Consider the following 24,262-nt stretch of genomic DNA (forward strand, 5'->3'; position numbering starts at 1 on the left):
TGAGTCAATAAAGATGTTTTATTTGTAGAAGCAGTTTTTATATTAAGAGGAATACAATTTAAAATAAATGATTAAAATAATATTATTGAAAATGTTGATTCCGATTTGAAGGGACAAGGATAATAACATTCCCTTAATTACTAATTATAATAAATAACAATTATAAATAAATATTGAAGAAAATAAATGTTTAATTTAAAATAAAATAAAATGCAAAGAATAAAAACATTTTCAGGTTTTTAAATATAACTCCAACAAAGATTAATTTAATGAAACCCAAATCAGAACTGGAGAATGATATAAACATGATGTATTTTATTAATTAACTCAGTTTGGATATTTGTGTTACATTTAATCTCGTCTTATTTTATTTATTGTATCCGCCTCTTCCGGCAGAGCGGAACCTTCGTGCTACTGTTTCCAGTCGGACTCAGTTCCTAGTTGTTCTCCATGTGTTTTCCTCCGCAGCGTGTCTCCGGACTGTTTTCCTGTAGCTTCTCTCTCCGTTAACTTCTCGCTCCGGTAAACCTTCCGGTACCCGGTGTTTCCCGCCATGCCGGGCGGCAGCGTTTTATTCTCTGGATTCCGGGTCCTCGCTCTCTACTCCAACCACGTGCCGCACGCGCTCCGGTACCACAAGAAGCACCGCGAGTTCTACCTGGTCACAGCGGCCGGGAAGTGCTTCCACACATATAATGTAAGAACAGAGTCTTTATATTTACTATTATTTATTAATTGTATTTAATATTGTTTATTTTGCATTGTTTATGTGATGTTTTAGTCTCGTGTCAGCCGCTGGTTCCGGTTAAATTAAATCAGAACTTTATTGACATCAAAGTGAAGCCCTGAAAACAACTGGTCAGATAATTGAATATGTAAATGGATTATATTTAAATCAGATGTGAACTATGAAATCATATCATTCAGTTATATTATATATAATATCAGTTGCTTCTGGACGAAGTCCCGCCCCTTCTGTATCAGCCCCCCCCCCCCCCCCCCACACACACACACACATTTATTCCCTCTATTTATTTCCATAACGTGTTTATTCGTGTTTGTTTGTTTGCTCTCCAGGTGAACAGGTTGGGCATCGTCTCCGTCAGTGAGTTTATTTACACATCATATTACATTTAAAACGATTCAACTCTGCTGGTTAGAGTTCTGCTCTCTGATTGGCTGCTGTAAATTATGTACTGAGACTTCTGCTTTCTGATTGGCTGCTGTATGTCCTGTGGTTGTTGCCTAGGTAACAGTCTGAGCGATGACATCAGCTGTTTGGCGTCAGACAGGATGTTGGTGTTCGCCGCTGCAGGACGCCTCATTAGCGCCTTCGCCCGGAACAAAGAGGCAAGGAAACCTGACGCTGCAACAACGTCTGTAACTTTATTTAAACCTGACGCTGCAACAACGTCTGTAACTTTATTTAAACCTGACGCTGCAACAACGTCTGTAACTTTATTTAAACCTGACGCTGCAACAACGTCTTTAACTTTATTTAAACCTGACGCTGCAACAACGTCTGTAACTTTATTTAAACCTGACGCTGCAACAACGTCTGTAACTTTATTTAAACCTGACGCTGCAACAACGTCTGTAACTTTATTTAAACCTGACGCTGCAACAACGTCTGTAACTTTATTTAAACCTGACGCTGCAACAACGTCTGTAACTTTATTTAAACCTGACGCTGCAACAACGTCTGTAACTTTATTTAAACCTGACGCTGCAACAACGTCTGTAACTTTATTTAAACCTGACGCTGCAACAACGTCTGTAACTTTATTTAAACCTGACGCTGCAACAACGTCTGTAACTTTATTTAAACCTGACGCTGCAACAACGTCTTTAACTTTATTTAAACCTGACGCTGCAACAACGTCTTTAACTTTATTTAAACCTGACGCTGCAACAACGTCTTTAACTTTATTTAAACCTGACGCTGCAACAACGTCTGTAACTTTATTTAAACCTGACGCTGCAACAACGTCTGTAACTTTATTTAAACCTGACGCTGCAACAACGTCTGTAACTTTATTTAAACCTGACGCTGCAACAACGTCTGTAACTTTATTTAAACCTGACGCTGCAACAACGTCTGTAACTTTATTTAAACCTGACGCTGCAACAACGTCTGTAACTTTATTTAAACCTGACGCTGCAACAACGTCTTTAACTTTATTTAAACCTGACGCTGCAACAACGTCTGTAACTTTATTTAAACCTGACGCTGCAACAACGTCTGTAACTTTATTTAAACCTGACGCTGCAACAACGTCTGTAACTTTATTTAAACCTGACGCTGCAACAACGTCTGTAACTTTATTTAAACCTGACGCTGCAACAACGTCTGTAACTTTATTTAAACCTGACGCTGCAACAACGTCTGTAACTTTATTTAAACCTGACGCTGCAACAACGTCTGTAACTTTATTTAAACCTGACGCTGCAACAACGTCTGTAACTTTATTTAAACCTGACGCTGCAACAACGTCTGTAACTTTATTTAAACCTGACGCTGCAACAACGTCTGTAACTTTATTTAAACCTGACGCTGCAACAACGTCTGTAACTTTATTTAAACCTGACGCTGCAACAACGTCTGTAACTTTATTTAAACCTGACGCTGCAACAACGTCTGTAACTTTATTTAAACCTGACGCTGCAACAACGTCTGTAACTTTATTTAAACCTGACGCTGCAACAACGTCTGTAACTTTATTTAAACCTGACGCTGCAACAACGTCTGTAACTTTATTTAAACCTGACGCTGCAACAACGTCTGTAACTTTATTTAAACCTGACGCTGCAACAACGTCTGTAACTTTATTTAAACCTGACGCTGCAACAACGTCTGTAACTTTATTTAAACCTGACGCTGCAACAACGTCTGTAACTTTATTTAAACCTGACGCTGCAACAACGTCTGTAACTTTATTTAAACCTGACGCTGCAACAACGTCTGTAACTTTATTTAAACCTGACGCTGCAACAACGTCTGTAACTTTATTTAAACCTGACGCTGCAACAACGTCTGTAACTTTATTTAAACCTGACGCTGCAACAACGTCTGTAACTTTATTTAAACCTGACGCTGCAACAACGTCTGTAACTTTATTTAAACCTGACGCTGCAACAACGTCTGTAACTTTATTTAAACCTGACGCTGCAACAACGTCTGTAACTTTATTTAAACCTGACGCTGCAACAACGTCTGTAACTTTATTTAAACCTGACGCTGCAACAACGTCTGTAACTTTATTTAAACCTGACGCTGCAACAACGTCTGTAACTTTATTTAAACCTGACGCTGCAACAACGTCTGTAACTTTATTTAAACCTGACGCTGCAACAACGTCTGTAACTTTATTTAAACCTGACGCTGCAACAACGTCTGTAACTTTATTTAAACCTGACGCTGCAACAACGTCTGTAACTTTATTTAAACCTGACGCTGCAACAACGTCTGTAACTTTATTTAAACCTGACGCTGCAACAACGTCTGTAACTTTATTTAAACCTGACGCTGCAACAACGTCTGTAACTTTATTTAAACCTGACGCTGCAACAACGTCTGTAACTTTATTTAAACCTGACGCTGCAACAACGTCTGTAACTTTATTTAAACCTGACGCTGCAACAACGTCTGTAACTTTATTTAAACCTGACGCTGCAACAACGTCTGTAACTTTATTTAAACCTGACGCTGCAACAACGTCTGTAACTTTATTTAAACCTGACGCTGCAACAACGTCTTTAACTTTATTTAAACCTGACGCTGCAACAACGTCTGTAACTTTATTTAAACCTGACGCTGCAACAACGTCTGTAACTTTATTTAAACCTGACGCTGCAACAACGTCTGTAACTTTATTTAAACCTGACGCTGCAACAACGTCTGTAACTTTATTTAAACCTGACGCTGCAACAACGTCTGTAACTTTATTTAAACCTGACGCTGCAACAACGTCTGTAACTTTATTTAAACCTGACGCTGCAACAACGTCTGTAACTTTATTTAAACCTGACGCTGCAACAACGTCTGTAACTTTATTTAAACCTGACGCTGCAACAACGTCTGTAACTTTATTTAACCTGACGCTGCAACAACGTCTTTAACTTTATTTAAACCTGACGCTGCAACAACGTCTGTAACTTTATTTAAACCTGACGCTGCAACAACGTCTGTAACTTTATTTAAACCTGACGCTGCAACAACGTCTGTAACTTTATTTAAACCTGACGCTGCAACAACGTCTTTAACTTTATTTAAACCTGACGCTGCAACAACGTCTGTAACTTTATTTAAACCTGACGCTGCAACAACGTCTGTAACTTTATTTAAACCTGACGCTGCAACAACGTCTGTAACTTTATTTAAACGTCTTTAACTTTATTTAAACCTGACGCTGCAACAACGTCTGTAACTTTATTTAAACCTGACGCTGCAACAACGTCTGTAACTTTATTTAAACCTGACGCTGCAACAACGTCTGTAACTTTATTTAAACCTGACGCTGCAACAACGTCTGTAACTTTATTTAAACCTGACGCTGCAACAACGTCTGTAACTTTATTTAAACCTGACGCTGCAACAACGTCTGTAACTTTATTTAAACCTGACGCTGCAACAACGTCTTTAACTTTATTTAAACCTGACGCTGCAACAACGTCTGTAACTTTATTTAAACCTGACGCTGCAACAACGTCTGTAACTTTATTTAAACCTGACGCTGCAACAACGTCTGTAACTTTATTTAAACGTCTTTAACTTTATTTAAACCTGACGCTGCAACAACGTCTGTAACTTTATTTAAACCTGACGCTGCAACAACGTCTGTAACTTTATTTAAACCTGACGCTGCAACAACGTCTGTAACTTTATTTAAACCTGACGCTGCAACAACGTCTGTAACTTTATTTAAACCTGACGCTGCAACAACGTCTGTAACTTTATTTAAACCTGACGCTGCAACAACGTCTGTAACTTTATTTAAACCTGACGCTGCAACAACGTCTGTAACTTTATTTAAACCTGACGCTGCAACAACGTCTGTAACTTTATTTAAACCTGACGCTGCAACAACGTCTGTAACTTTATTTAAACCTGACGCTGCAACAACGTCTTTAACTTTATTTAAACCTGACGCTGCAACAACGTCTGTAACTTTATTTAAACCTGACGCTGCAACAACGTCTGTAACTTTATTTAAACCTGACGCTGCAACAACGTCTGTAACTTTATTTAAACCTGACGCTGCAACAACGTCTTTAACTTTATTTAAACCTGACGCTGCAACAACGTCTGTAACTTTATTTAAACCTGACGCTGCAACAACGTCTGTAACTTTATTTAAACCTGACGCTGCAACAACGTCTGTAACTTTATTTAAACCTGACGCTGCAACAACGTCTGTAACTTTATTTAAACCTGACGCTGCAACAACGTCTGTAACTTTATTTAAACCTGACGCTGCAACAACGTCTGTAACTTTATTTAAACCTGACGCTGCAACAACGTCTGTAACTTTATTTAAACCTGACGCTGCAACAACGTCTGTAACTTTATTTAAACCTGACGCTGCAACAACGTCTGTAACTTTATTTAAACCTGACGCTGCAACAACGTCTGTAACTTTATTTAAACCTGACGCTGCAACAACGTCTGTAACTTTATTTAAACCTGACGCTGCAACAACGTCTGTAACTTTATTTAAACCTGACGCTGCAACAACGTCTGTAACTTTATTTAAACCTGACGCTGCAACAACGTCTGTAACTTTATTTAAACCTGACGCTGCAACAACGTCTGTAACTTTATTTAAACCTGACGCTGCAACAACGTCTGTAACTTTATTTAAACCTGACGCTGCAACAACGTCTGTAACTTTATTTAAACCTGACGCTGCAACAACGTCTGTAACTTTATTTAAACCTGACGCTGCAACAACGTCTTTAACTTTATTTAAACCTGACGCTGCAACAACGTCTGTAACTTTATTTAAACCTGACGCTGCAACAACGTCTGTAACTTTATTTAAACCTGACGCTGCAACAACGTCTTTAACTTTATTTAAACCTGACGCTGCAACAACGTCTGTAACTTTATTTAAACCTGACGCTGCAACAACGTCTGTAACTTTATTTAAACCTGACGCTGCAACAACGTCTTTAACTTTATTTAAACCTGACGCTGCAACAACGTCTGTAACTTTATTTAAACCTGACGCTGCAACAACGTCTGTAACTTTATTTAAACCTGACGCTGCAACAACGTCTGTAACTTTATTTAAACCTGACGCTGCAACAACGTCTGTAACTTTATTTAAACCTGACGCTGCAACAACGTCTGTAACTTTATTTAAACCTGACGCTGCAACAACGTCTGTAACTTTATTTAAACCTGACGCTGCAACAACGTCTGTAACTTTATTTAAACCTGACGCTGCAACAACGTCTGTAACTTTATTTAAACCTGACGCTGCAACAACGTCTGTAACTTTATTTAAACCTGACGCTGCAACAACGTCTGTAACTTTATTTAAACCTGACGCTGCAACAACGTCTGTAACTTTATTTAAACCTGACGCTGCAACAACGTCTGTAACTTTATTTAAACCTGACGCTGCAACAACGTCTGTAACTTTATTTAAACCTGACGCTGCAACAACGTCTGTAACTTTATTTAAACCTGACGCTGCAACAACGTCTGTAACTTTATTTAAACCTGACGCTGCAACAACGTCTGTAACTTTATTTAAACCTGACGCTGCAACAACGTCTGTAACTTTATTTAAACCTGACGCTGCAACAACGTCTGTAACTTTATTTAAACCTGACGCTGCAACAACGTCTGTAACTTTATTTAAACCTGATGCTGCAACAACGTCTTTAACTTTATTTAAATCTGATGCTGCAACAACGTCTGTAACTTTATTTAAACCTGACGCTGCAACAACGTCTGTAACTTTATTTAAACCTGACGCTGCAACAACGTCTGTAACTTTATTTAAACCTGACGCTGCAACAACGTCTTTAACTTTATTTAAACCTGACGCTGCAACAACGTCTGTAACTTTATTTAAACCTGACGCTGCAACAACGTCTTTAACTTTATTTAAACCTGACGCTGCAACAACGTCTGTAACTTTATTTAAACCTGACGCTGCAACAACGTCTGTAACTTTATTTAAACCTGACGCTGCAACAACGTCTGTAACTTTATTTAAACCTGACGCTGCAACAACGTCTTTAACTTTATTTAAACCTGACGCTGCAACAACGTCTGTAACTTTATTTAAACCTGACGCTGCAACAACGTCTGTAACTTTATTGAAGTATTTATTTCCTCTTGTTTGAATATAAAAAGCACAAGGAGATGAGATGTATTTTGACCCTCTCTGCTCCCTGTCCAGGTGGTGATGTGTTACCGCGGACACCATAAGGAAGTGCGCCTGCTGCTTCCTCTGGGCGATCAGCTGATCTCAGCTGATGCTGGCAGTGATGTCATCGTGTGGGACGTGCAGGGGGGGGGTGAGTGCTGCTTCATGTGACCTGTTACCCATCATGTGACCTGTTACCCATCATGTGACCTGTTACCCATCATGTTCATGTAACCTGTTACCCATCATGTGACCTGTTACCCATCATGTTCATGTGACCTGTTACCCATCATGTTCATGTGACCTATTACCCATCATGTGACCTGTTACCCATCATGTTCATGTGACCTGTTACCCATCATGTTCATGTGACCTGTTACCCATCATGTGACCTGTTACCCATCACGGGACCTGTTACCCATCATGTGACCTGTTACCCATCATGTGACATGTTACCCATCATGCATCATGTGACCTGTTACCCATCATGTTCATGTGACCTGTTACCCATCATGCATCATGTGACCTGTTACCCATCATGCATCATGTGACCTATTGCCCATCATGTTCATGTGACCTGTTACCCATCATGCATCATGTGACCTGTTACCCATCATGTTCATGTGACCTGTTACCCATCATGCATCATGTGACCTATTGCCCATCATGCATCATGTGACCTGTTACCCATCATGCATCATGTGACCTGTTACCCATCATGCATCATGTGAGCTGTTACCCATCATGTGACCTGTTACCCATCATGCATCATGTGACCTATTGCCCATCATGTTCATGTGACCTGTTACCCATCATGCATCATGTGACCTGTTACCCATCATGCATCATGTGACCTGTTACCCATCATGTTCATGTGACCTGTTACCCATCATGTTCATGTGACCTATTGCCCATCATGTTCATGTGACCTGTTACCCATCATGCATCATGTGACCTATTGCCCATCATGTTCATGTGACCTGTTACCCATCATGCATCATGTGACCTGTTACCCATCATGCATCATGTGACCTGTTACCCATCATGCATCATGTGACCTGTTACCCATCATGCATCATGTGACCTATTGCCCATCATGTTCATGTGACCTGTTACCCATCATGCATCATGTGACCTGTTACCCATCATGCATCATGTGACCTGTTACCCATCATGCATCATGTGACCTGTTACCCATCATGCATCATGTGAGCTGTTACCCATCATGCTTCATGTGAGCTGTTACCCATCATGTGACCTGTTACCCATCATGCATCATGTGACCTGTTACCCATCATGCATCATGTGACCTGTTACCCATCATGCATCATGTGACCTATTGCCCATCATGTTCATGTGACCTGTTACCCATCATGTTCATGTGACCTGTTACCCATCATGCATCATGTGACCTGTTACCCATCATGCATCATGTGACCTGTTACCCATCATGCATCATGTGACCTGTTACCCATCATGCATCATGTGACCTGTTACCCATCATGTTCATGTGACCTGTTACCCATCATGCATCATGTGACCTGTTACCCATCATGTGACCTGTTACCCATCATGTTCATGTGACCTGTTACCCATCATGTGACCTGTTACCCATCATGTGACCTGTTACCCATCATGTGACCTGTTACCCATCATGTGACCTGTTACCCATCATGCCTTGCTTTCCTCAGACGTCTACCTGCGGCTGCAGTTTGACTCCGCCTCCTTTGCTGTGTCCGCCATGATGCACCCAAGCACATACCTGAACAAGGTGCTTCTGGGGAGCTCCCAGGGTGCATTGCAGCTGTGGAACATCAAGACCAGGTTAGCATGTTAGCATCAGCTGATCAGATTTACTTTACAGTTCTTTCATTAACCTGCAGGTCTTTAGTGATGTGTTCAGGGTCTGCAGTGACATGGTGATGCGTTCAGGATCTACAGTGACATGGTGATGCATTCAGGGTCTACAGTGACATGGTGATGCATTCAGGGTCTACAGTGACATGGGTCTGTAGTGACATGGTGATGCGTTCAGGGTATACAGTGACATGGTGATGCGTTCAGGGTCTGTAGTGTCATGGTGATGCGTTCAGGGTATACAGTGACGTGGTGGTGCGTTCAGGGTATACAGTGACGTGGTGATACGTTCAGGGTATACAGTGACGTGGTGGTGCGTTCAGGGTCTACTCTGCAGGTTCATTATAGCGCTTTTCTCCAGCTGTCTCTTACATGTTATAATATATAAATGTATGTATAATTTGTTCTCTGGATTTAATGTTGGTTTTTTCTTCAGTAAATTATTGTTCACGTTCCCGGGCTGGTCGGCAGGGGTCACCGCTTTGCAGCAGGTCAGCACTCATTATTAATTAATATATGCGGTGTGACAGCTGTGATGAAACAACGTATGATAATATATTCTCCTGTCAAATATTATAAACCAGTAACAGAATGTTATTGTATTTTATTGTAAGTGTTTAATTTTAAATGCTTTTATTTTGAAAATTTCACATCACTTTTTTCATCAGTTTAATAACAAATGAGATTTTATTTCCCAGAGTCCCGCTGTGGACGTGGTCGGAGTTGGCACGGCGACGGGGCGTATCATCATTCACAACATCCGATTGGACGAGACGCTGATGAGCTTCACGCAGGACTGGGGACCAATCAGCTCGCTTGCTTTCAGGACAGGTACAGCTGGGTCTCTGAGTTACTGCTAGCTGTGTGGCTCCCACAGGATTCAGGGTTAATATAGATTTGGTCTCTCTGCAGACGGCTCCCCCATCCTGGCGTCCGGCAGTCCGCAGGGCCACATTGCATTCTGGGATCTGGAGCGCCGTCAGCTGGTGACTCAGCAGAGACACGCCCACAGCACCGCCGTCGCCGCGGCAACCTTCCTGCACGGCGAGCCGCTGCTGATCACCAACGGGGCCGACAACGCCATCAAGGTCACACCAACAACAACAACAACAATAATATATTGTTCCGGTTATAGAGGGTAGTGGGAGTTAACAGGTGGTAATGATCAATGTTTCCTCAGGTGTGGATATTTGACCAGGAGGGGGGCGGAGCTCGGTTGCTGCGGTGTCGTCAGGGACACAGTGCCCCACCCACCACCATCCGTCACCACGGCAACGATGGCAAAAACATCCTCAGTGCCGGTAACAACAATTATTACAACAACTGATAGTTATTTTTCATATACATTTATAAATATATGTATACATCCGAAACGCTGCCTCCCTGGACATCTTCAAATCTGCACTAAAAACTCACCTCTTCACCGTAGCCTCAGACCACTAACTCACCTCACTCCAGTTCTTCTACCACAGCTGCCATTTCTGTTTCTATTTTATTTACTCTATTCTTCTTTCTGTTATTGTTTTCTGTCTGTCCTCACAACATGCAAAGCAGCCGTGGGTACCTAGAAAGGCGCTATAGAAGTTCAACTTATTACATGTGTATATATATATGTGTGTGTATGTGTGCACATACAGTGGGGCAAAAAAGTATTTAGTCAGCCACCAATTGTGTAAGTTCTCCCATTTAAAAAGATGAGAGAGGCCTGTAATTTTCATCATAGGGTGAAAAACATAAAACTGAATGTGCAATAGGTAAGCAGCTTGGGGCGAAGAAATCAACTGTGGGAGCAATTATTAGAAACTGCAAGATCTCACCCCGTGGGGTCAAAATGATCACAAGAACGGTGAGCAAAAATCCCAGAACCACACGGGGGGACCTAGTGAATGACCTGCAGAGAGCTGGGACCAAAGTAACAGAGGCTACCATCAGTAACACACTACGCCGCCAGGGACTTCCATCCTGCAGTTCCAGACGTGTCCCCCTGCTTAAGCCAGTACATGTCCAGGCCCGTCTGAAGTTTGCTAGAGGGCATTTGGATGATCCAGAAGAGGATTGGGAGAATGTCATATGGTCAGATGAAACCAAAATAGAACTTTTTGGTAAAAACTCAGCTCGTCGTGTTTGGAGGAGAAAGAATGCAGAGTTGCATCCAAAGAACACCATACCTACTGTGAAGCATGGGGGTGGAAACATCATGCTTTGGGGCTGTTTTTCTGCAAAGGGACCAGGACGACTGATCCGTGTAAAGGAAAGAATGAATGGGGCCATGTATCGTGAGGTTTTGAGTGAAAACCTCCTTCCATCAGCAAGGGCACTGAAGATGAAGCGTGGCTGGGTCTTTCAGCATGACAGTGATCCCAAACACACCGCCAGGGCAACGAAGGAGTGGCTTCGTAAGAAGCATTTCAAGGTCCTGGAGTGGCCTAGCCAGTCTCCAGATCTCAACCCCATAGAAAATCTTTGGAGGGAGTTGAAAGTCCGTGTTGCCCAGCGACAGCCCCAAAACATCCCTGCTTTAGAGGAGATCTGCATGGAGGAATGGGCCAAAATACCAGCAACAGTGTGGAAACCTTGTGAAGACTTACAGAAAACCTTTGACCTCTGTCATTGCCAACAAAGGGTATATAACAAAGTATTGAGATGAACTTTTGTTATTGACCAAATACTTATTTTCCACAATCATTTGAAATGAATTCTTTAAAATCCTACAATGTGATTTCTGGACTGTTTCCCCCATTCTGTCTCTCATAGTTGAGGTATACCTATGATTACAATGACAGGCCTCTCTCATCTTTTTAAATGGGAGAACTTACACAATTGGTGGCTGACTAAATACTTTTTTGCCCCACTGTATACAGTGAGTTGGGTGTGTGTGTACATATATGTGTGTGTGTATATAGAGGGGGAGATCGTTCAAGCGGTGTGAGGATGGTACTAAGCTTGCAAGCATATGCGGTCACAAGATGGCTCCTATCTTATGATATGATGTGTATATATATGTATATATATGTGTGTGTGTGTGTGTGTATATATCTATATATATAGTGAGTTGGGTGTTTGCCGCCCCCTGCAGGTCAAGACGGCACACTGCAGTCCTTCTCCACAGTGCATGAGCGCTTCAACAAGAACCTGGGTCACGGTCAGTCCTTCAACCAAACTCTGATCACATGACGTGTGTGTGTGTGTGTGTTTTAACACGTGTGTGTGTGTGTGTGTGTGTGTGTGTGTGTGTGTGTGTGTGTGTGTGTGTGTGTGTGTGTGTGTGTGTGTGTGTGTGTGTGTGTGTGTGTGTGTGTGTGTGTGTGTGTGTGTGTGTGTGTGTGTGTGTGTGTGTGTGTGTGTGTGTGTGTGTGTGTGTGTGTGTGTGTGTGTGTGTGTGTGTGTGTGTGTGTGTGTGTGTGTGTGTGTGTGTGTGTGTGTGTGTGTGTGTGTGTGTGTGTGTGTGTGTGTGTGTGTGTGTGTGTGTGTGTATTCAGGTTCCATCAACAAGAAGAAGGAGCAGAAGAAGAAAAAGGGTCTGTCGTACGAGCAGCTGCGTCTCCCCGCCATCACTGCGCTGTCCTCTGGTGGGCGCTCTCAGAACTACATACATACGGAACACGTATAGATCAAATATAGAGCACATACAGGACACATACAGGACGAATACAGGACGAATACAGGACACATACAGGACGAATACAGGACACATACAGGACGAATACAGGACACATACAGGACACATACAGGACACATACAGGACACATACATGACACATACAGGACACATACAGGACGAATACAGGAAACCTACAGGACGAATACAGGACACATACAGGACACATACATGACACATACAGGACACATACAGGACGAATACAGGACACATACAGGACGAATACAGGACACATACAGGACGAATACAGGACACATACAGGACGAATACAGGACACATACAGGACACATACAGGACACATACAGGACACATACAGGACACATACAGGACGAATACAGGACACATACAGGACGAATACAGGACACATACAGGACACATACAGGACACATACATGACACATACAGGACACATACAGGACGAATACAGGAAACCTACAGGACGAATACAGGACACATACAGGACACATACATGACACATACAGGACACATACAGGACGAATACAGGAAACCTACAGGACGAATACAGGACACATACAGGACACATACAGGACGAATACAGGACACATACAGGACGAATACAGGACACATACAGGACGAATACAGGACACATACAGGACACATACAGGACACATACAGGACACATACATGACACATACAGGACACATACAGGACGAATACAGGAAACCTACAGGACGAATACAGGACACATACAGGACACATACAGGACACATACATGACACATACAGGACACCTACAGGACACATACAGGACGAATACAGGACACATACAGGACACATACAGGACACCTACAGGACACATACAGGACGAATACAGGACACATACAGGACGAATACAGGACGAATACAGGACACATACAGGACACATACAGGACACATACAGGACAAATACAGGACAAATACAGGACGAATACAGGACACCTACAGGACACATACAGGAAACATACAGGACACCTACAGGACACATACAGGACACCTACAGGACACCTACAGCACACATACAGGAAACCTACAGGACGAATACAGGAAACCTACAGGACACATACAGGACACATACAGGACGAATACAGGACACATACAGGACACCTACAGGACACATACAGGAAACCTACAGGACACCTACAGGACACCTACAGGACACATACAGGAAACCTACAGGACACATACAGGACACATACAGGACACCTACAGGACACCTACAGGACACCTACAGGACACCTACAGGATACATACAGGATACATACAGGACACATACAGGACACATACAGGACACATACAGGACACATACAGGACACCTACAGGACACCTACAGGACACCTACAGGACACATACAGGACTCATACAGGACACATACAGGACACATACAGGACACATACAGGACTCATACAGGACACCTACAGGACACCTACAGGACACCTACAGGACACCTACAGGACACCTACAGGACACATACAGGACACCTACAGGACACCTACAGGACACCTACAGGAAACCTACAGGACACATACAGGACTCATACAGGACACATACAGGACACATACAGGACACATACAGGACACATACAGGACACATACAGGACACCTACAGGACACATACAGGACACATACAGGACACCTACAGGAAACCTACAGGACACATACAGGAAACCTACAGGACACATACAGGACTCATACAGGACACATACAGGACACATACAGGACACATACAGGACACATACAGGACACCTACAGGACACATACAGGACACCTACAGGACACCTACAGGAAACCTACAGGACACATACAGGACACATACAGGACACATACAGGACACATACAGGACACCTACAGGACACCTACAGGACACCTACAGGACACCTACAGGAAACCTACAGGACACATACAGGACTCCTACAGGACTCATACAGGACACCTACAGGACACCTACAGGACACCTACAGGACACCTACAGGACACATACAGGACACATACAGGACACATACAGGACACATACAGGACACATACAGGACACCTACAGCACACCTACAGCACACCTACAGCACACCTACAGGACACCTACAGGACACATACAGGACACCTACAGGACACCTACAGGACACATACAGGACACCTACAGGACACCTACAGGACACATACATGACACATACAGGACGAATACAGGAAACCTACAGGACGAATACAGGACACATACAGGACACATACAGGACACATACAGGACACATACATGACACATACAGGACACATACAGGACGAATACAGGAAACCTACAGGACGAATACAGGACACATACAGGACACATACAGGACACATACAGGACGAATACAGGAAACCTACAGGACGAATACAGGACACATACAGGACACATACAGGACACATACAGGACGAATACAGGACGAATACAGGACACCTACAGGACACATACAGGAAACATACAGGACACATACAGGACAGCTACAGGACACCTACAGGACACCTACAGGACACATACAGGAAACCTACAGGACGAATACAGGAAACCTACAGGACACATACAGGACACCTACAGGACACATACAGGAAACCTACAGGACGAATACAGGAAACCTACAGGACACATACAGGACACATACAGGACACCTACAGGACGAATACAGGACACCTACAGGACACCTACAGGACACCTACAGGACACCTACAGGACACATACAGGACACATACAGGACGAATACAGGACGAATACAGGACGAATACAGGACGAATACAGGACACATACAGGACACCTACAGGACACATACAGGAAACCTACAGGACGAATACAGGACACCTACAGGACGAATACAGGACACCTACAGGACACCTACAGGACACCTACAGGACACCTACAGGACACCTACAGGACACCTACAGGACTCATACAGGACTCATACAGGACTCATACAGGACTCATACAGGACTCATACAGGACTCATACAGGACACATACAGGAAACCTACAGGACACATACAGGACTCATACAGGACACATACAGGACACTTACAGGACACATACAGGACTCATACAGGACTCATACAGGACACATACAGGACACATACAGGACACATACAGGAAACCTACAGGAAACCTACAGGACACCTACAGGACACCTACAGGACACATACAGGACTCATACAGGACACCTACAGGAAACCTACAGGACACATACAGGACACCTACAGGACTCATACAGGACTCATACAGGACACCTACAGGACACCTACAGGACACCTACAGGACACATACAGGACACATACAGGACACCTACAGGAAACCTACAGGACACCTACAAGTCACCTACAGGACACATACAGGACACATACAGGACACCTACAGGACACCTACAGGACACCTACAGGACACCTACAGGACACCTACAGGACACCTACAGGACACCTACATGACACATACAGGACACATACAGGAAACCTACAGGAAACCTACAGGAAACCTACATGACACATACAGGACACCTACAGGACACCTACAGGACACCTACAGGACACCTACAGGACACCTACATGACACCTACAGGACACCTACAAGTCACCTACAGGACACATACAGGACACATACAGGACACATACAGGACACCTACAGGACACCTACAGGACACATACAGGACACATACAGGACACATACAGGACACATACAGGACACATACAGGACACCTACAGGACACCTACAGGAAACCTACAGGAAACCTACAGGACACCTACAGGACACCTACAGGACTCATACAGGACACCTACAGGACACCTACAGGACACCTACAGGACACCTACAGGACACCTACAGGACACCTACAGGACACATACAGGACACATACAGGACTCTTACAGGACACATATAGGACACCTACAGCACACCTACAGCACACCTACAGCACACCTACAGGACACCTACAGGACACCTACAGGACACATACAGGACTCATACAGGACACATACAGGACACCTACAAGTCACCTACAGGACACCTACAGGACACCTACAGGACACCTACAGGACACCTACAGGACACCTACAGGACACATACAGGACGAATACAGGAAACCTACAGGACGAATACAGGACACATACAGGACACATACAGGACGAATACAGGACACATACATGACACATACATGACACATACAGGACACATACAGGACGAATACAGGAAACCTACAGGACGAATACAGGACACATACAGGACACATACAGGACGAATACAGGACACCTACAGGACACATACAGGAAACATACAGGACACATACAGGACAGCTACAGGACACCTACAGGACACCTACAGGACACCTACAGGAAACCTACAGGACGAATACAGGAAACCTACAGGACACATACAGGACACATACAGGACGAATACAGGACACCTACAGGACACCTACAGGACACATACAGGAAACCTACAGGACACATACAGGACACATACAGGACGAATACAGGACACCTACAGGACACCTACAGGACACCTACAGGACACATACAGGACACATACAGGAAACCTACAGGACACATACAGGACACATACAGGACACATACAGGACACATACAGGACACATACAGGACACATACAGGAAACCTACAGGACACCTACAGGACACATACAGGACACATACAGGAAACCTACAGGACACATACAGGACACATACAGGACACATACAGGACACCTACAGGACACATACAGGACACCTACAGGACACCTACAGGACACATACAGGACACATACAGGACACATACAGGACACATACAGGACACATACAGGACACATACAGGACACATACAGGAAACCTACAGGACACATACAGGACACCTACAGGACACCTACAGGAAACCTACAGGACACATACAGGAAACCTACAGGACACATACAGGACACATACAGGACACATACAGGACACATACAGGACACATACAGGACACATACAGGAAACCTACAGGACACCTACAGGACACCTACAGGACACCTACAGGACACATACAGGACACATACAGGACACCTACAGGACACATACAGGACACATACAGGACACCTACAGGACACCTACAGGACACCTACAGGACACCTACAGGACACATACAGGACTCATACAGGACTCATACAGGACACATACAGGACACCTACAGGACTCATACAGGACACATACAGGACACATACAGGAAACCTACAGGACACCTACAGGACACCTACAGGACTCATACAGGACACCTACAGGACACATACAGGAAACCTACAGGACACCTACAGGACACCTACAGGACACCTACAGGACACCTACAGGACACATACAGGACACCTACAGGACACCTACAAGTCACATACAGGACACATACAGGAAACCTACAGGACACATACAGGACACATACAGGACACATACAGGACACCTACAGGAAACGGCTCCTTTATTACCGTTGAACTCTATATCACGTCTTTTGTCAGACTGAACTACATGTGTACTACATGTGAACTACATACAGGAGTTTACTTCACTCTGTTAGCTTTACATAACGAAGTGGGGGGGTTTATTAACCCTCTGATTGACAGCTGCTGCTCATCAGTCGGACTGGGACGGCATCGTGGCGTGTCATCGCGGTCGCCTAGCAACCACCACGTGGAACTACCAGCGGTGCACCATGGGAGCTCACCACCTGCAGCCGCCGGCCGAGCACAGGACTGGAGTCGCCACGGTAACGCCTCTTTATACACCACAGTGACTAAGCTCCTCCCCTTACGCTCTCATGGTCATGTGACTTCCTGTTTCTGTTCCCCAGGCTGTCGACATCACTTCCTGTGGTAACTTTGCTGTGATTGGATCGTCAAGCGGCCGCGTCGATGTCTACAACCTGCAGTCCGGCCTGCACCGCGGGGGGTTTGGGGGGGACAGAGGTACGTTCACCTGCTCTGTGATTGGCCCGTTCTGTGTGTCTCTCCGTAGTTAACCCCACCCCCTTTCTCCCTCAGCTCACACTGGGGCGGTGCGAGGCATCGCCACAGAGACCCTGAATCAGCTGACCCTTACCGCAGGCTCTGATTGGCTGCTCAAGTTCTGGCGCTTCAAGACCAGGAAGCAGGAGGAGGAGCTGAAGCTACCTGCTGCGCCAGCTAGCATGATGCTACACAGAGACAGGTAGCTAACGGTTAGCATGTGTTACCTTCACACATGGTCCTCTACACAAACATGATGCATTAACGCACGTCATGTGAACAACATGTTCTTTACGTTGAGCCGAGTTCAGCTCTCTGAAATATTCAGTCTTTCAGTTTTTCAGGTTCTTTATTTATATTTCAATTTAAATTAAATGTGGTGCAAATACTATATATATAAATACTCTTTTTTACATAGTTTCTGTTGTTTGTGTTTATATTCCTTGTTTGTGTAAACTTGTCAATGACCTGTGATTCTGATGTTGCTATGCAGACACACGTAGTTAGCTGTTAGCATGCTAACAGTGTTGTTTCTTTCATGTTAGCGGGATGTTAGCATTAGCGCTGGACGACTTCACGCTGCTGGTTGTTGACATAGAAACTAGACGGGTCATCAGGAAGTTTGCCGGTCATCACGGTAACATCAACGACATGGCGAGTACAGGAAAGCTAACACGCTAACAACCTGATGCTCAGTAATAGCTAACGGCGCTAACTCTGTTTTCTCTTGATAGACTTTCAGCCCTGACGGCCGCTGGTTGGTTACCGCGGCGATGGACTGCACCATCCGTACCTGGGACCTCCCCTCCGGATGGTAAGAATGGAACAGTCCAGATGATTTAACTTTATTGTTCAGTGACGCGTTGACAGGAACCTCTATCTCTTCTTCAGTCTGGTCGACTGTTTCCTGGTTGCCATGGCGCCGACGAGCATGTCGCTGTCACCGACCGGAGACTTCCTGGTTACGACGCACGTCGACAGTCTGGGCGTTTACCTCTGGTCTGAACCAATCACATCTCAGGATTCATATTCATTAATATGTTTAATGCATGTATCTCTCAGTTCTGCAGGGAGCTCCAGCAGCCAATCACAGTGCTTCTCTCCTCCTCAGGACCAATAAGAGCCTGTGTGGGCCCGTCGGACTCCGCCCCCTCCCGGCTGACTTCCTGCCGTCAGAGGAGACGCTGCCAGGAGTCAAGGCAGATGCTTCAGAACAGGAAGTCACATCAGAGGAGTTTGATGATGCGTACGAGTCCGCTGAGCAGCTGGGGGCGGAGCTAGTGACGCTCTCCCTACTGCCGGAGTCCAGGTGGAAGAGTCTGATGCACCTGGACGCCATCAAGGTGAGTCGCACCTGTTCAGGTAAACAAGCTACACACAGTCAGAACTCTACTACAGGTTTTGTGTGTGTGTGTGTGTGTGTGTGTTAGAGGAGGAATAAGCCCGTGGCCCCCCCTGCTGCTCCGGCGGCCGCTCCGTTCTTCCTGCCGACAGTTACCGGGCTCACGCCTCGATTCACGTCGCCCACGGCAACAGAAGAAACACAGGTATGTAGATGCTGAGGGTCTGATAACGAGAATACACAGACATAATGCAGCTGATGTTGATTGTTGTTGTTGTTTCAGTCTCGGCTGCTGGGCTCGGCTCTGCTGAGTCAGCGCTCTGAGTTCACCTCTGACCTGGAGTCCGCTCTGCAGACCAGATCCTGTGAGTCTGATCATCTTCCCTCTCACCTTCCCTCTCACCATCCCTCTCACCTTCCCTCTCATCTTCCCTCTCATCTTCCCTCTCACCTTCCCTCTCACCTTCCCTCTCATCTTCCCTCTCATCTTCCCTCTCATCTTCCCTCTCATCTTCCCTCTCATCTTCCCTCTCATCTTCCCTCTCACCTTCCCTCTCATCTTCCCTCTCATCTTCCCTCTCATCTTCCCTCTCATCTTCCCTCTCATCTTCCCTCTCATCTTCCCTCTCATCTTCCCTCTCATCTTCCCTCTCATCTTCCCTCTCATCTTCCCTCTCACCTTCCCTCTCATCTTCCCTCTCATCTTCCCTCTCATCATCCCTCTCATCATCCCTCTCATCTTCCCTCTCACCTTCCCTCTCATCTTCCCTCTCACCTTCCCTCTCATCTTCCCTCTCATCATCCCTCTCATCTTCCCTCTCACCTTCCCTCTCACCTTCCCTCTCATCTTCCCTCTCATCTTCCCTCTCATCATCCCTCTCATCTTCCCTCTCATCTTCCCTCTCATCATCCCTCTCATCTTCCCTCTCACCTTCCCTCTCACCTTCCCTCTCATCTTCCCTCTCACCTTCCCGCTCACCTTCCTCTCACCTTCCCTCTCACCTTCCCTCTCATCTTCCCTCTCATCTTCCCTCTCATCTTCCCTCTCATCTTCCCTCTCATCTTCCCTCTCACCTTCCCTCTCATCTTCCCTCTCATCTTCCCTCTCACCTTCCCTCTCACCTTCCCTCTCATCTTCCCTCTCATCTTCCTCTCATCTTCCTCTCATCATCCCTCTCATCATCCCTCTCATCATCCCTCTCACCATCCCTCTCACCATCCCTCTCATCTTCCCTCTCATCTTCCCTCTCATCATCCCTCTCATCATCCCTCTCATCTTCCCTCTCACCTTCCCTCTCATCATCCCTCTCATCATCCCTCTCATCTTCCCTCTCATCTTCCCTCTCATCTTCCCTCTCATCTTCCCTCTCATCTTCCCTCTCACCTTCCTCTCATCTTCCTCTCTTCCCTCTCATCTTCCCTCTCACCTTCCCTCTCACCTTCCCTCTCACCTTCCCTCTCATCATCCCTCTCATCCTTCCCTCTCATCTTCCCTCTCATCATCCCTCTCATCATCCTCTATCTTCCCTCTCATCTTCCCTCTCATCTCCCTCTCATCTTCCCTCTCATCTTCCCTCTCATCTTCCCCTCATCTTCCCTCTCATCTTCCCTCTCATCTTCCCTCTCATCATCCCTCTCATCTTCCCTCTCATCTTCCCTCTCATCTTCCCTCTCATCTTCCCTCTCATCTTCCTCTCATCTTCCCTCTCATCTTCCCTCTCATCTTCCCTCTCATCTTCCCTCTCATCTTCCCTCTCATCTTCCCTCTCATCTTCCCTCTCATCTTCCCTCTCATCTTCCCTCTCATCTTCCTCTCATCTTCCCTCTCATCTTCCCTCTCATCTTCCCTCTCATCTTCCTCTCATCTTCCTCTCATCTTCCCTCTCATCTTCCCTCTCATCTTCCCTCTCATCTTCCCTCTCACTCTTCCCTCTCATCTTCCCTCTCATCATCCCTCTCATCTCCTCTCATCATCCCTCTCATCTTCCCTCTCATCTTCCCTCTCATCTTCCCTCTCATCTTCCCTCTCATCTTCCCTCTCATCTTCCCTCTCATCTCCCTCTCATCTTCCCTCTCATCTCCCTCTCATCATCCCTCTCATCATCCCTCCACCATCCCTCTCACCTTCCCTCACCTTCCCTCTCATCATCCCTCTCATCATCCCTCTCATCTTCCCTCTCATCTTCCCTCTCATCTTCCCTCTCATCTTCCCTCTCATCATCCCTCTCACCTTCCCTCTCACCTTCCCTCTCACCTTCCCTCTCACCTTCCCTCTCACCTTCCCTCTCACCTTCCCTCTCACCTTCCCTCTCACCTTCCCTCTCACCTTCCCTCTCACCTTCCCTCTCACCTTCCCTCTCACCTTCCCTCTCACCTTCCCTCTCATCTTCCCTCTCATCTTCCCTCTCATCTTCCCTCTCATCATCCCTCTCACCATCCCTCTCACCTTCCCTCTCACCTTCCCTCTCACCTTCCCTCTCATCTTCCCTCTCATCTTCCCTCTCACCTTCCCTCTCACCTTCCCTCTCATCTTCCCTCTCATCTTCCCTCTCATCTTCCCTCTCATCATCCCTCTCACCATCCCTCTCACCTTCCCTCTCACCTTCCCTCTCACCTTCCTCTCACCTTCCCTCTCACCTTCCCTCTCACCTTCCCTCTCATCTTCCCTCTCATCTTCCCTCTCATCATCCCTCTCATCTTCCCTCTCATCTTCCCTCTCATCTTCCCTCTCATCTTCCCTCTCACCTTCCCTCTCACCTTCCCTCTCATCATCCCTCTCATCTTCCCTCTCATCTTCCCTCTCATCTTCCCTCTCACCATCCCTCTCACCTTCCCTCTCATCTTCCCTCTCATCTTCCCTCTCACCTTCCCTCTCACCTTCCCTCTCATCTTCCCTCTCACCTTCCCTCTCATCTTCCCTCTCATCTTCCCTCTCACCTTCCCTCTCACCTTCCCTCTCACCTTCCCTCTCATCTTCCCTCTCATCTTCCCTCTCATCTTCCCTCTCACCATCCCTCTCACCTTCCCTCTCATCTTCCCTCTCATCTTCCCTCTCATCTTCCTTGATGATCAAATATTTTAGAATTTCTTTAAATCAAGTCTTTAATAATGTACTAAATCTATTCCTGTAGGTCTTCAAATAATAATAACAATAATAATAATAACAGTAATAGTAATAATAATAACAATAACAATGATAATAATAATAATAATAATAACGATAACAATAATAATAATAATAACAATAATAATAATAACAGTAATAGTAATAATAATAACAATAACGATAATAATAATAATAATAACAGTAATAGTAATAATAATAACAATAACAATGATAATGATAATAATAGTAACAATAATAATGATATAATGTTTATCAGGACCGTCCGGTCAGTTTGATATTATATCGGTATATAGTTTTTATAATTTAAAGGAATGAAATGTTTTTATTTTGGGTTTATTTGATCTAAATATTAAAGTTTGTCAAAACTAAACGTGTTCTTCTGATTAAGGTAAAGTAATAGCGTGGAGTCTCTCTCTTTCCTTGCAGTTGAGCGCCCGCTGCGTCTCCTGAAGGATTGTGGACCTGCGGCGGTCTCCCTGGAGATCACCTCTCTGACATCACCAGGGGGCGGGGCCAGCCTGCTGCCCGCCTTCATCCAGATGATTGACAGCATGCTGGCTAGTGGGCGGGACTTTGACCTAGCACAGGGTTACCTGGGGCTTTTCCTGAAGGTAAGCCTGAAGGTATTTAATGCTTTCAAAATAAAGGTCCTGCACCTCTATGGAAGTGGAAATCCAAACCGCTCTGCACCAGCTCAGGAGAATGATCTCCAGACTTTTATTGTGAAAAACTTCTGTCTTTCAGCTGCACCTGCGCTCCCTGTCTCAGGACTCTGTTGCCATGGCAGCGTTACTCAACCTCTCCAATAGGCTGGAGGCAGGCTGGGCGGAGCTACGCACGTCTTTCGACCAATCAATGTGTTTGCTGTCATATGCTAAGAGTGCACTGCTGTGATACACACACACACACACGGCAGCATTGTAATAAAATGTGTTGATCCTC

General features: G+C 45.0%; 1 protein-coding gene across 2 annotated transcripts; it reads left to right on the forward strand.

Annotated features, from left to right (window-relative positions):
* Window positions 1-435: 435 nt before the first annotated feature.
* On the forward strand, window positions 436-24,262 carry wdr36 (WD repeat domain 36). 2 transcript variants are annotated; one of them, XM_063888768.1, is made up of 22 exons: window positions 436-697; window positions 1,078-1,105; window positions 1,250-1,350; window positions 7,416-7,533; window positions 9,074-9,206; window positions 9,676-9,730; window positions 9,938-10,070; window positions 10,152-10,327; window positions 10,420-10,540; window positions 12,316-12,381; window positions 12,719-12,808; window positions 18,471-18,613; window positions 18,698-18,812; window positions 18,888-19,053; window positions 19,397-19,505; window positions 19,586-19,665; window positions 19,743-19,850; window positions 19,963-20,194; window positions 20,282-20,398; window positions 20,477-20,558; window positions 23,747-23,931; window positions 24,065-24,262. In XM_063888768.1, exons 1-22 carry the CDS (start codon window positions 554-556, stop codon window positions 24,212-24,214), a joined length of 2,652 nt encoding a protein of 883 aa, XP_063744838.1. In that variant the 5' UTR covers window positions 436-553; the 3' UTR covers window positions 24,215-24,262. The 2 variants fall into 2 exon arrangements, with proteins under 2 accessions (XP_063744838.1, XP_063744839.1); XM_063888769.1 differs by lacking the exon at window positions 1,250-1,350 and having other exon boundaries at window positions 598-697.

This window comes from Eleginops maclovinus, chromosome 8 (genome assembly GCF_036324505.1).
Source record: "Eleginops maclovinus isolate JMC-PN-2008 ecotype Puerto Natales chromosome 8, JC_Emac_rtc_rv5, whole genome shotgun sequence".
Classification (NCBI taxonomy): domain Eukaryota; kingdom Metazoa; phylum Chordata; class Actinopteri; order Perciformes; family Eleginopidae; genus Eleginops; species Eleginops maclovinus.

What these genes read in the sequence shown, in the direction of transcription:
- wdr36 (XM_063888768.1), top strand. Translation starts at nt 554, where the DNA reads ATGCCGGGCGGCAGCGTTTTATTCTCTGGATTCCGGGTCCTCGCTCTC. An exon ending in GTGGGACGTGCAGGGGGGGG is followed by an intron (nt 7,534 to 9,073) that starts GTGAGTGCTGCT and finishes TGCTTTCCTCAG; the next exon opens with ACGTCTACCTGCGGCTGCAG. An exon ending in CATCACTGCGCTGTCCTCTG is followed by an intron (nt 12,809 to 18,470) that starts GTGGGCGCTCTC and finishes TCTGATTGACAG; the next exon opens with CTGCTGCTCATCAGTCGGAC.